Consider the following 12,120-nt stretch of genomic DNA (forward strand, 5'->3'; position numbering starts at 1 on the left):
AAATTAATATAGATTAGATTTGACTGAGGGAGACTTCCTAAAAAATCTTGGCAGCGGGCTGGTGAGATGGCTCAGCGGCTAAGAGCACCGACCGCTCTTCCAAAGGTCCCGAGTTCAAATCCCAGCAACCATATGGTGGCTCACAACCATCCGTAACGAGATCTGATGCCCTCTTCTGGAGTGTCTGAAGTCAGCTACAGTGTAATTACATATAATAAATAAATAAATCTTTAAAAAAAAAAAATCTTGGCAGCAGACATGAAGAAAGAAACAAAGAACAACAACAAAACATGTAAAGTATGTGCAAAACATGTAGAGTATGTGCTGATCTCTCCATAAGGGAACAGCTCTGGAACTGGCTGAGACATGAATGTCTCCAGCCAGGACTTCAGCTTGCATAGCCAATAAATCAGGGTGACAGAACTCTCAGGACCTATTATTATATGCCATCCTTTCAAATGGCATGGATGAAAATCTATATTACAGTTTGGGTACAGTCCAAACAGAATTATAAAGTTTAATGCCTTCTTCCTGCTTGAACATAGAACAGAGAATCACCTTTAGCTGAATTGCGCCTGTCACACGTTCCATACATGTGCTAATGCAGAAATGTATATTATCTTCGAAAGTTTATGGGTTTACAGAGCGAAAGGACCAGACACCAAAGAAGACAAGACAAGTAGCCCAGGTGATTCAACCTTGCAGACTACCTCAAGTTCTGTTTCCTTAAAAACTTGAATCCAGAACAACTTGAATACAGCTAGCTAAGATAATCCAGCCTCAGAGACTGTTCTAGCCAAGACTTCAATTAAGTCCTGTACTTTCCCATCACAGAGAGCCAGAGACTGGACAGCAAATGATACAGCTAGCAGCTTTCTTGATAGGTTGGAAAAAAAAGTCTATGGCCTATGGGGGGGGAGAGAGAAAGAGAGAGAGAGACAGAGAGAGAGGGAGGAAGAGGGAAGAGACACTCTGGGAAAGAGGGAAAGAGGGAGGTGTGGGAACCCTGGCCACCGAGATGCGGAGGAAGTCAGATCTATGAAACTGAGGAGAGCTAACCAACCCAGAGCTTAGATGAGTATAGAAAGGATAACTGAATCACGAGCTGGTTGGGAACAAGCCTAGCTTAAGGCCTAGGCTTTAACTCAAAGATAAATAAGCCTCTGCATCATTATTGGGGAACTGAGGCGGACATGGAAAGGCCCAGCTACAGAGAGAAGAGAAAGGGGTCGTGCGGCTGCTTAGCAAGCACTGCTGTCTAATCTGACTGTGTGAGTTCTATCCCAGGGCTCTGTGAGGTAGACGGGGAGAAGTAATATCCGCATGTTTCTCTCTGACCTCTACGTGTTCTCTAAGGCATGTTCTCATTCCCTCCACAATAATAAATCAATGTATTTTAAATTTTTACATAAAAATATTTATATAGAGTATACATACACATACAGATGAGCATGTGGTTCATGCTGATAATCTCTGCCCTCAAGAAGCCAACCTAGGCTACATAGTAAGCTCTAGGTTAACCTAAGCTACAGAATCAGACCTTATCTCAAAAACAAAGCAAAGCAAAACAAAACGCACTTTATTTGGTGCATGTGCCAGACGGGTGTGCATGTGTGTGCATATGGGTGCAAGTGAGTGTGGAGATAAGAGGGCAATCTCTGGTATCATTCCTCAGCACTGTCCATCCACTTCGCTGGCCTGGAACATGCCAGTTCAACATATATATGTGATAACTTCAGAATACATATGATGACTGACTGGTGAACCCCAAATATGCACCCATATCTGCACCATCATGCCCAAACTTTGGTTCTGGGAAGCAAGCTAAGCCATCTCCCTAGCCCTATTTTAACCACTTCTGCAAGTAGCCTGGCATCCTCAGCTTCTGAGGCAGAAAGGGAATTTGGTGCCTTTCATTAACAATTTGGAAACAGTCAACTTCATGCTGTAATGGAGCTATGAGACTTTACTATCAAAATTGAGAATTTTAGCTGGGCAGTGGTGGTGCATGCCTTTAATCCCAGCACTTGTGAGGCAGAGGCAGGTAGATTTCTGAGTTCGAGGCCAGCCTGGTCTACAAAGTGAGTTCCAGGACAGCCAGGGCTATACAGAGAAACCCTGTCTCACATCACCCCCCCCTCCAAAAAAAAAATTGAGAATTTTGAATAAAGCCATCTGTCTTTACTGTGTTTCTTCCTATAGCACTAGAGACAGAAACCAGGGCCTCCTGTACACTGAGTGCATGTCCCACAGCTGAACTTCATCCCTAGCCCCTCAGCCATACTATTTGGTAGGAACACTTCCAATTCCTAGATACTGTATGTGGAGTCACAAAGTAATTGTCACTGTGCCCTATGAAAACGTCAGCGCTATAAAAGATCCATTAAAACACATGGAGGCCAATAAGCTATAGCCAACTGTGTTTGTTTCAGACTTCCCTTTGTCAATAATTTTATTAGAACACAGCCACATCAGTGCTTAAGTGTACTGTGCAGGGCGGCTTTTCAAGCACAACTGAAACTGTATTACCTAAAATCCCCAAGGATTCTATTTTTAGGTTTTCTAGCTCATAGCTCACATTTTGATTCATTCGTTTTGTTCTCAATTGGAAGAAATGATGCAGTCTGATGTTTGTTCTCTGTTCTCTCTACAGTCTTGCTGGCACATAAGCTAACCGCAAAGAAGCTGGATGGTCCCATGACAAAGAGATGGGAGTGCCAAAAGTCAACAAGTTGAAAGTAGGAAGGTATGGGCCACGCTTGTCATTTAGGAAAGTCTGGGAACATACTTTAGAAAAACAATGTGGTTCCATTTTGCCATCATCTAGCTGAACCAGGTGGGGCTAAGCACAAAGGAGTCTCATGCACTCAACAATAAGGGAACTGTCTACGGTGAGAAGCAGCTCCAAACACAGGCTTCTGACATTCATTCACCCAGCCAAGCTCCGAAGGGGATCCCATGGATGTCTCCCCACTGGCAACAGTGTTGCAGACTGCTGAGCCCCCAGCTCCCCATGTCAGCTGTCAGGCAGCAGTTGGTGCACAGTCTCTCACAGCCGATCGCCCCAGTCGTGTCCAAACGTTAAACTGCACCATCCAAAATGTAAACCAAATGAGAAAGAGATCAAAGCCTTTCTTCCCTTCCTCGTTCCCTTTCCTTGTTTTGAAGCAGGCTCACTTTGTAGCCAAGACTAGCCTGGAGTTTACTAGGTAGCCCAGGCTGACTTTCAATCGGTGTCAGTCCTCCAGTTTCGGCCTCCCATGTTTTGAGATGACAGGCGAGAGCCACACATGGGCAGAAGCAAGCTAGGTTCAGAGTGAAGAAGAATTCATACGCATGTCTCCATGGAGCTCATGCCACTATCTCAGCACTCTGAGGCTGAGGCTGGGAGATCACCAAATCTGAGGCTGTCCTGGCTACACAGTGAGTTTCCGGCCAGCCTCAACTACAGAGCGAGGCTCTCTACCAAAGCTACCCCTACTCCCAATCCCTACCAAGAAATAAAGAGAAAGGAAGGAAGGAAGGAAGGAAGGAAGGAAGGAAGGAAGAATTTACATCTAGAAGTCAGCCAAAGTGTCTTTCTTTCCCTCTCTGCTGCAACATCTGTGGTGTTGAATTTAGACACACTAACATCACGGCCTTCCAGGCTCAGAAGTGACACTAAGGTGGTTTGGTTGTATCCTGCTCTGTCTGCTTCATGCCATCTGCCCCAGCGCAGGAGAGTCATCTGTCAGAGGGCATAAAAGCCTCACTCCTACCCATACAAAAATAGCTACGCTGGATCTCAGCTAATACAGTTTTGTGCCTTGGATAAATCCCTTCATAGCTCTAAGCTTCAGGCTTTTCACTCTACAAAATAAATGGCTTTAGTAGAGACCTCTATGGATTCCTTTTAACATGGTTATTCTAGCTCTATAATTACCCTGTATTATACACTATACCATACATAACAAATATGGCATGCACCAGCAAGTTCTGACTTCACGTCCTTCTCCACCTACTCCTCTATTGCAGACAGGGAGCGACTTCAGACTCGCATGTGCAGCGCTTCAAGCCAGCTTCAGGGGAGATTCTGTACCTGGATCTGGTGGCCCAAAAGAAAACATTCTAATACTGTGCCCTTCACTCATAGAAAAGGCATTTCCTTCTGGAGGTTAAAGTCTCTAGTTCAGAACTTTTTCAGGGACAGGAGAAATGGTTGTTGGGTCAACTGTGTGCCACACAAGCCCCCCAGGTTTGAGTTCAACTCTTGGAATCCACAAAAAGGCAGAAGAATCGACTCCACAAAGTTGTGTTCTGACCTCCACACGTGTGTCGTGGCAAAGTATGCACCCCACACCCACCCACACATCACACAAGCACACACACACCCCCCTCCTCTAAGCTCACAGGTCTGTGAATACTAAATATGCAGGGTTGCTGACAGTTTCCCCATTCTGCTTTCACAAATACAGAAGAGAAGGGGTGTGTGAGTTGAGGGGAAAATAGGAATAACATCCCCTGTGGCCTTGAGATCTCAGGAGAAAGGATGCAACCTGGATCTGGGAGGTGGCTGGACCCAGCTGAACCCGATGCTCACCTTGGAACTCTGTCAGAGGCATGGAGATGAGATGGGGAGAGAGGCTGAGAACTTCCACGGACACAAACTGCTCTATCCAGACCTCAGTCACATCCCACAGGTTGCCAAGAATCCCTGGGCTACCCTCCTTGCCATAAGGAAAAGGACTTGTCAAAGGGAAGAACCATGGGGTTTTGCTTTGTATCTAAAAAGTTCATATTCAAAACAAAACAAAAACCACTCAGGAGGCAGAGGCAGGTGGATCTCTGAGTTCGAGGCTAGCACGGTCTGCTGGCCTAGTTCTAGGACAGCAAAGGCTAAACAAATAAACCCTGTCTTGAAAAAAAAAATCAACCAACCAACCAACCAAATAAAAAAGTTCAAGTGATTGCAATAAAAAAAAACTGTTTTTTAAATTCTATTTTAATTAACTAATAAATTTAGAGATAGGGTCTCTCTATTTAGCTCTGGACTGGAACTCACAGAAATATACCTGCCTCTGCCTTCAGAGTGCTGGGATCAAAGGTGTGTGCCACTAAACCTGGGTAAAATGTGATTTTTAAAACAAAAACAACTAATATATTACTCTTCTCGGTCACACTTCTACTTAACTATCCAACAGGCTCCTGGATAATTTAAGTTTAAATATTTCCAAAAGGAAAATTAAATCTAGGTTCACGCGTCAGCTGTGGACTTTGAGGGCATGAGAAGACCATGCATGCACACTTTCAGTCTTCCTCAGGATGAGAGGAAAGAGGAGAGCTTATGGGTAACACTGAGTAGCTTAAATCCCATCCCAAAGCAATAATTGAAGTAAGTCCTGACGCTGTCTGTAGGGCTCAACACTAGACCGTAGAGACTACACTACAAGTCTACTTTTGCCTAGTTCAGCCTGTAACCTTGAACAAGACCTTTTTGGGCTCCGGTCTCAACTGTTAATGCAAACTATTGATATAGAGCAGTAGATTGCAAACTCTTTGAAGTCAAGGGGCATAGGTAAATTAAGATAAATTCAAAACTGCACACCCAAACCAAGCATGGTGGGGCACTGTTATTAGTTCAAGGTTATCCTCAGCTACACAGCAAATGCAAGTCAAACCCAGCATACACAAGACCCTGCCTCAAAAAACAAACACAAATAGCTAGGCACAGTGGGAAGGTCTTTAATCCCAGCACTTGGCAGGCAGAGGCAGGCTAACCTCTATGAGTTTGAGGGCAGCCTGGTCTACATAGTGAGTTCCAGGACAGCCTGAGCTATGTAGTGGGTAACTGTTTTGAAAAACAAAAAACAAAACAAAACCCTGCCAATGGAACACATATGTTTGTTTATACTTTGTGTTAGCTAGGGTTCCATTGCTGTGAAGAAACACTATGACCAAAGCAACTCTTATAAAGGACAACATTTAATTGGGGCTGGCTTATAGGTTCAGAGAAGTTCAGTCCATCATCATCAAGGTGGGAGCATGGCAGCATCCAGGCAGGCATGGTCCTGGAGGAGCTGAGAGTTCTACATCTTATTCCAAAGGCAGCTAAGAAAAGACTGGCATCTCAGGCAGCTAAAAGGAAGCTCTCAAAGCCCACCACTACAGTGACACACTTCCTCCAAAAAGGTCACACCTACTCCAACAAGGCCATACTTCCAAATAGTGCCACTCCCTGGGCCAAGCACATTCAAACCACCACATACTTTCTTTGGAAACAGCATTAAATTATTATTAATGTCAGATGCAATGACATGCACCTATAGTCCCAGTTATTTGGGAAACAGAGGCATGAAGATCACTTGAACACAAAAGTTTAGGGCCAGCCTACTCAACACATTAAGATCTTATCTCTTTATTATTAAAGGCTTGAGAGATGGCTCTTTGGTTAAGAGCACTGGCTACTCTTCCAGAGGACTCAGGTTCAATTCCCAGCAACCACACAGCAGCTCACAAACATCTGTTATTCTACTTCTGAGGGATCCAATGTCCTCTTTAGCCTCTAAGGGCGCCAGGTACACAAGTGGTGTACATCTGTACATGCAGGAAAACACATCCATATACATGAAAACAAACAAATAGAAAATATAGCTGAGTGGTGGTGGCATATGTCTTTAATTCCAGCACTTAGGAGGCAGGGGCAGGTAGATCTCTGAGTTCAAGACCAGCCTGGTCTACAAAGCGAGTTCCAGAAAAGCCAGGACTACACAGGGAAACCCTGTCTCGAAAAACAACAACAACAACAACAACAACAATGAACACACAATAAATAAGTAAACAAACAATAAAACACAAATACCTACTATTCATTAAGCATTTATTACATGAAGTTTGAAGCTTATTAACTAATTGAATCCTTGGCAGTCAGGTGGGTAATGATGTCCATTCACAGAGGAATAGACTGACTCACTAGCATTTAAGGAATTTAAGTTCTATCAGCTATGAAGGGGCAGAGCCAGGATTCAGATCCAGGCAGAGCCTGTGCCACATTGCCTCTCAGATCCCAAGAAAAACCCAGCACAGAGAGATTACAAATGCCAGCAAATGCATACAAGATGAAAAGCAGGCAAGTTAGTGCCTGACTTCGATGGAGAATTCTGAGCATCCCAGAGGTCAGCACCCGCAGAACCACCTCCAACTCCAAGCACCAGGAACACTCAACTCCTCTGTGTGTGTCATGAGGAGGGGCCCAGAACAGGCAGTACTGGTCCTCCCTACCAGGCAAGCAACTGCTGTCACTGCCCTAACAAAAACAGGTGGTGTGCATTCTCAACAGGATGAACTCCCTGACTCCGACTTGGGTAACTAGGGCATTACTGACTACAGAGGAGATTCATTGACTCTGAATACATCTTGAGAGGACAAGTCCTTTATTTTATAGCCATGGTTCTCACAATGTGGTCCTAGAGGAAGACAGCATCACTGGTGAACTCGATGGGGCTCATGCCAGACCTATGAATCAGAAATCCCAGGGTGAGTGATATGAACAAGGCCACCAGGTGAGTCTCATATCTGCTGAAGTTTGCAAACAACTACCCTAATAGGAGGGCAGCTAGTTACTAAACCACCGTATGCCAAAAACCTCTAACCAGTTCTTTAGAATCTGCTTATTTGAAAAACAGTCTGGACTCATGGGAAGGTGGAGGAAAGTGTAAATTATGAGAAACCAAGACGATTTTGCAGAGAAGCTCTTGTGAATAGTAACTGTAGCGTTGGTGCAATGGGCCTTTCTACGGCTCCTATCACCAGAGTTCTCCTGAGGCTTTTTAGAAGGGGGTTTGAGAACCAGTGAAATAAACGTTATCTACAGTCTAGCTGCAGCCTATGCTTTTACACAGGTCCTTATGACCCTGACCTGACACTAGCAAAGTAACTGAGACTTTCACTCTCAGTCGGAAAGACGTTTGAATGACACAACTGTTCCTTTGCCTGAATGGAAAACATTTTTGTGGGAAAAAAAAAACCATACAAGAAATTTCTGCTGTAAGTTTGGTAGATTCAGCATTTATGTTGAACGCAGAGGCAACTGTATGGCTTTATGGAAGTAAGTATCTGTGACTGCACTCTACCATATAGCTTTTTTTACTGGCTCGCCTTTTACAGCCTGAATCTTTAAAAACAAACACTTTTCTTTATCTGCGTCTCTTTGTGTGTTTGTGTGTGACTGCACAGGTGCCACAGCACACCTACGGAGGGCAGAGGGCCATTTTCAGGAGTCAGTTCTCTCCTTCCACTATGTGGGTCCGAGGGATTGAACTCAAGTCATCAGGCTTAGCAGCAAATCCCTTTCCCCACTCAGCTCATCACCAGCACACAGTCTAAATCCTCACCCAAAACTTCTTTCTTATTACTGCCTGTCACCGGTCTCTACATCCCAAATGTCAGTGCCACAATTAAATCATTCTGCTTCCAAATCTCTACTGGCCTTGCCTTCTTCTGCATCCTTTAATCCAGCTTATTTTTCTTAATCCTCTTGGTTTCCCTATCTTATCTGAGACGATCTGCTCCTTCTCAGACCATTTCATTACTCTAATAGAGATCCATTTCTTTTAGGATTGATGAAAATGTTAACATAGGTGTTATACAAAGAATACTAAATATCTAATCCTCACTAATGGTGAGATTTAAGAGTCGTCTTTAAGCCTGGTGGTGGTGGCACACGCCTTTAATCCCAGCACTTGGGAGGCAGAGGCAGGCAGATTTCTGAGTTTGAGGTCAGCCTGGTCTACAAAGTGAGTTCCAGTACAGCCAGGGCTACACAGAGAAACCCTGTCTTGAAAAAACAGAACAAAACAAAAAAAAACAAACACAAAAAACCCCACAAACAAACAAAAGAATCGTCTTTAAACTGAGTGGTGGTGGCTCACATCCTGACTTGAAAAGCCAAAAACAAAGAACAAAAATTATTTTCACATTTCGAAATTTAAACTTAAAGAGATTAAGTAATGTGCCCATGTTTACAGCTAGTGTGTTCTTTCTCCAAAGCCACCCTCTGTGTGTTTTGCTTTTTAAAGTGCCAAACCATTAACCAACCATCCTACTATTTTTATTTATTTATTTATTTATTTATTTATTTATTTATTTATTGAGTCAGGGTTTCTCTGTGTAGACCTGGCTGTCCTGGAACTCACTGTAGACCAGGCTGGCCATGAGATCCGCCTACCTCTGCCTCCCAAGTGCCGGGATTAAAAGAGTGCTCCAGCCCTGCCAGTAGCCAGTCTGACTCGAACACATGAAGAAGCAATGCTTCCTTAACTCAGTAGAAGATAAAGTCTAAGAGGTGTCTGTCTTTCTGCTGTTTTGAAACAGGAAGAGGGAGTGTCACACCGAGACAGTAACAGCCTTCCAGGCAAGGTTCAACAGGAAAAACCACAGGCAGGCGGTATCTCCCCACCTGGAGGGATCCACCTGGCTCAGCAGGGCACCAAGGGGCAGCCCAGCACGACTCAAAGCACAGGGGGCACTGGCCCTTGACACCAGACCAGAATGCTGGATGGGAACAGGTGGCAAATATATCCCTCTCCCCAAACAGTCCTTTCGCCTGGCCTCCAGAACCTTTTAAGGTGGTGACAGTAGATTGTTTTCCAGCATGAAGCAGAGTAGCCCACATCAAAAGATTTCCAGATCCGATTCTAAAAGCGCCAAGGGCAAGCAATGACTCCTGACGAGAAGGCTTAGCATTTACAACAGCACAGCCAACTTCAAGGAACCCAAAGAAATGACTTTATGACAAGATAGGATGTTTTAGTGGTACCCATCGGAATGTGGAGTCAGCCACCGCCCCTTCCTCCATGGACTGGCTGTAAGAACATTTTCTCTTTTCTGTATGACAGAAAAGGAGGCGGATACCCCAATGTCTCCTGCTCTTAGGGCGTCATAGGCACACCTCTCAATCTTTCCTTCCAATGGCTGAACGGCTGTCCCCTTTACTCTCCCAACTTGGCCTCATTCCCCCTCTGCGCTTGGCACCGCTCTGTACTACTCTGTTCCCCTCTAACCTTTCTCCACCCACAGTCGGCTGGACCACTCTTCCCCGTCCACCACCCTTTTCTTCCCGCTCAGACCCTTTCCCCTCAGCCAGCCACCGCCCAGACCATGGTACCTTGAGCGTCACGTCGCATAGCTTGCCCTGCCGCCGGATCTCCTCCATGACGCCGTAGCCGCGACTAGGCAACTCCGACACGGAGAAATGCACCAAGTCCTCCAGCTCCTCCGCGCCGTCCTCCACCATCTTCCCCGGCCGCCGCAACTGCGCAGGCCTGGCCGTCAGGCTTCACACTAACCAGGGCGGGGCAAGGGCGCACGCTGAAGGGAGCCCAGAACGCGAAGCCGGACTCTCACTGGCCTGCGCGGCCACCGTCCTCACAAAATCCTCGGCACCGGAAGTCTCGCTGCCCCGCTTCCTGGTTTATACATAGCCTTCTTTCCCCGTAACTCAAACTCCGGCTTCGCATATACAGCTACTCTGAGCCTTCCAGGTTAATTGACTCCATCTCTGTCTTCTTTGTTCAGCTCTGACTTTCCCTGTATCTTCAACGGAGAAATGTGGGTTTAAATTCCGCCACCACCCTACACTACTTCCGTAATCCCTGCAGGCTTCCTGTTGCCATGGCGACTGTGTACACAGCCAGTCGGCTAGCTGTCCTGGTTGCGTGCAGAGCTCCCTCCAGTTGCTGCAGTTCTAGCGGTCGCTCTACCCGAGTGCCACTGCGAGGTGAGCAGTGGTCACGAGCCGGTGGCGTTAGGTAAAAGGGAAACCTGGTGGGGGATATCCCCCCGGCTGCTGTCAGTAGCTGGGTTCCTAACTCCTTTGGTTCTTTTATTTGTTAAAAAAAAAAATCGGAGACACTCCTGGTGAGCGTGTTATCGCTATGCCCCTTTCAGCCTGGTCGCAGCTTAGGGGAGCTAGGAGTTTCTGATGTTCCTTAGTCCCACGAGTCTCCACGGAGGTCCCACGACTTGCCTTAGACGGAGAGGGCGTGAGGTTGAGTGTCAGAGGTCATTAAGACACGGTGTCATCACTTAGCTACTTCCTTCTGGAAAACCCTCTAGAGGGGAACAGGAATGGGACCAAGGCAGTCTGTCACACACATTTTAGAAAAGCATTCCACACACTGGGTGAGAAATAGGAGAGTGACCAATTTTGCCTGGATGTCAATTTTGGGTTCATCTCATGCGGAGATGCAGTAGGACCCTGTGTTGTGGGTTTAAAGGGTGTCGTTTCTTAGTCTTTATCCCTAATCGAGGTAAGAGCACGGTAGATATGAACGCCTAGTACATATGAGTAATCCCATTGACTTCTTGTCAATGAAAATGGGTGTTAATGTGTATCCTGCTCATCCCCAAGCCCAAAACAAATGGAGAAACACGGAATCTCTCAAAACACGGAATCTCTGAGCACAGAGGTCTCCTGGTGGCTCGTCAGAGTCACTTTATTGTGTGAAATATGTAAGGATTGTGTTCAGATTTCTCGGAGTATTCCTTCCAAAATCCTGAGGGGAAAAAAACACTACCTAATGAGAGGTATGTTGAGACTGAGCACGGCTTCTTGTACTGGGAAATCAAGTATCCTCTCCAGAACGCTGCAAGTTCAGGGATTAGAGTAGTGTGGGAGGGGAGTGACATATCATACCTTGGAACTCTCTCAGTAGTGGCTGAAGATGGTGGACCCACCTATGGAGATTCAGTCACCCTCTGACTTCCAGCCATGAGTATCATCATCAACTACCATTTCTTGAGCACCTGGTGTGTGCTGGGCGCTGTTCTGGACCTTGTGGGGGGCATCACTAGAGATAAACGGCACGATCCTTATTCTCAAGCAGCTTGTAATTTGACTTGGGAGCTGAAGCCCACATAAATGAAGCGACATAAGAACGGCAACAAGCAGGACCTCAGTAAGTGTGAAACGGCATGTGCTTCCTTCCCTGCTCTGCTGACTCGTGGGCTCCTGAGAGGAGGGTAGACCCTCGGAAAGGCTTGTTGCTGACTGCGCATGACTCCAGGGATGCTCATGAGCATCCGGAAGACCTTGGGGGGGGGGGGGCTGCATGTGCATGCGCATGCGCATGTTGGAAGTTTTAG

The 12,120-nt window shown here is 45.9% G+C and overlaps 2 protein-coding genes across 7 annotated transcripts in view; one reads left to right on the plus strand and one right to left on the minus strand.

Moving 5' to 3' along the window:
• The window catches only part of Klhl18 (kelch like family member 18), a 50,294-nt gene extending 39,978 nt beyond the window's left edge, over positions 1-10,316 (minus strand). For both annotated transcript variants that reach the window (XM_021207168.2, XM_029543639.1), the window contains exon 1: positions 10,142-10,316. In XM_021207168.2, the coding sequence (XP_021062827.1) occupies positions 10,142-10,270 (129 nt within the window). In that variant the 5' untranslated portion in view covers positions 10,271-10,316. The remainder of the gene's footprint in view (positions 1-10,141) is intronic.
• A 164-nt stretch (positions 10,317-10,480) lies between these two features.
• Kif9 (kinesin family member 9) overlaps positions 10,481-12,120 on the plus strand; it is a 51,216-nt gene continuing 49,576 nt past the window's right edge. For 4 of the 5 annotated variants that reach the window (XM_021207039.2, XM_029543294.1, XM_029543292.1 and 1 more), the window contains exon 1: positions 10,481-10,753. In XM_021207039.2, coding sequence (XP_021062698.1) covers positions 10,648-10,753 — 106 coding nt within the window. In that variant the 5' untranslated portion in view covers positions 10,481-10,647. Of the gene's footprint in view, positions 10,785-12,120 lie in introns of all 5 variants that reach the window. The other variant, XM_021207040.1, reaches the window with a different exon arrangement.

This window comes from Mus pahari, chromosome 10 (genome assembly GCF_900095145.1).
Source record: "Mus pahari chromosome 10, PAHARI_EIJ_v1.1, whole genome shotgun sequence".
Lineage (NCBI taxonomy): Eukaryota > Metazoa > Chordata > Mammalia > Rodentia > Muridae > Mus > Mus pahari.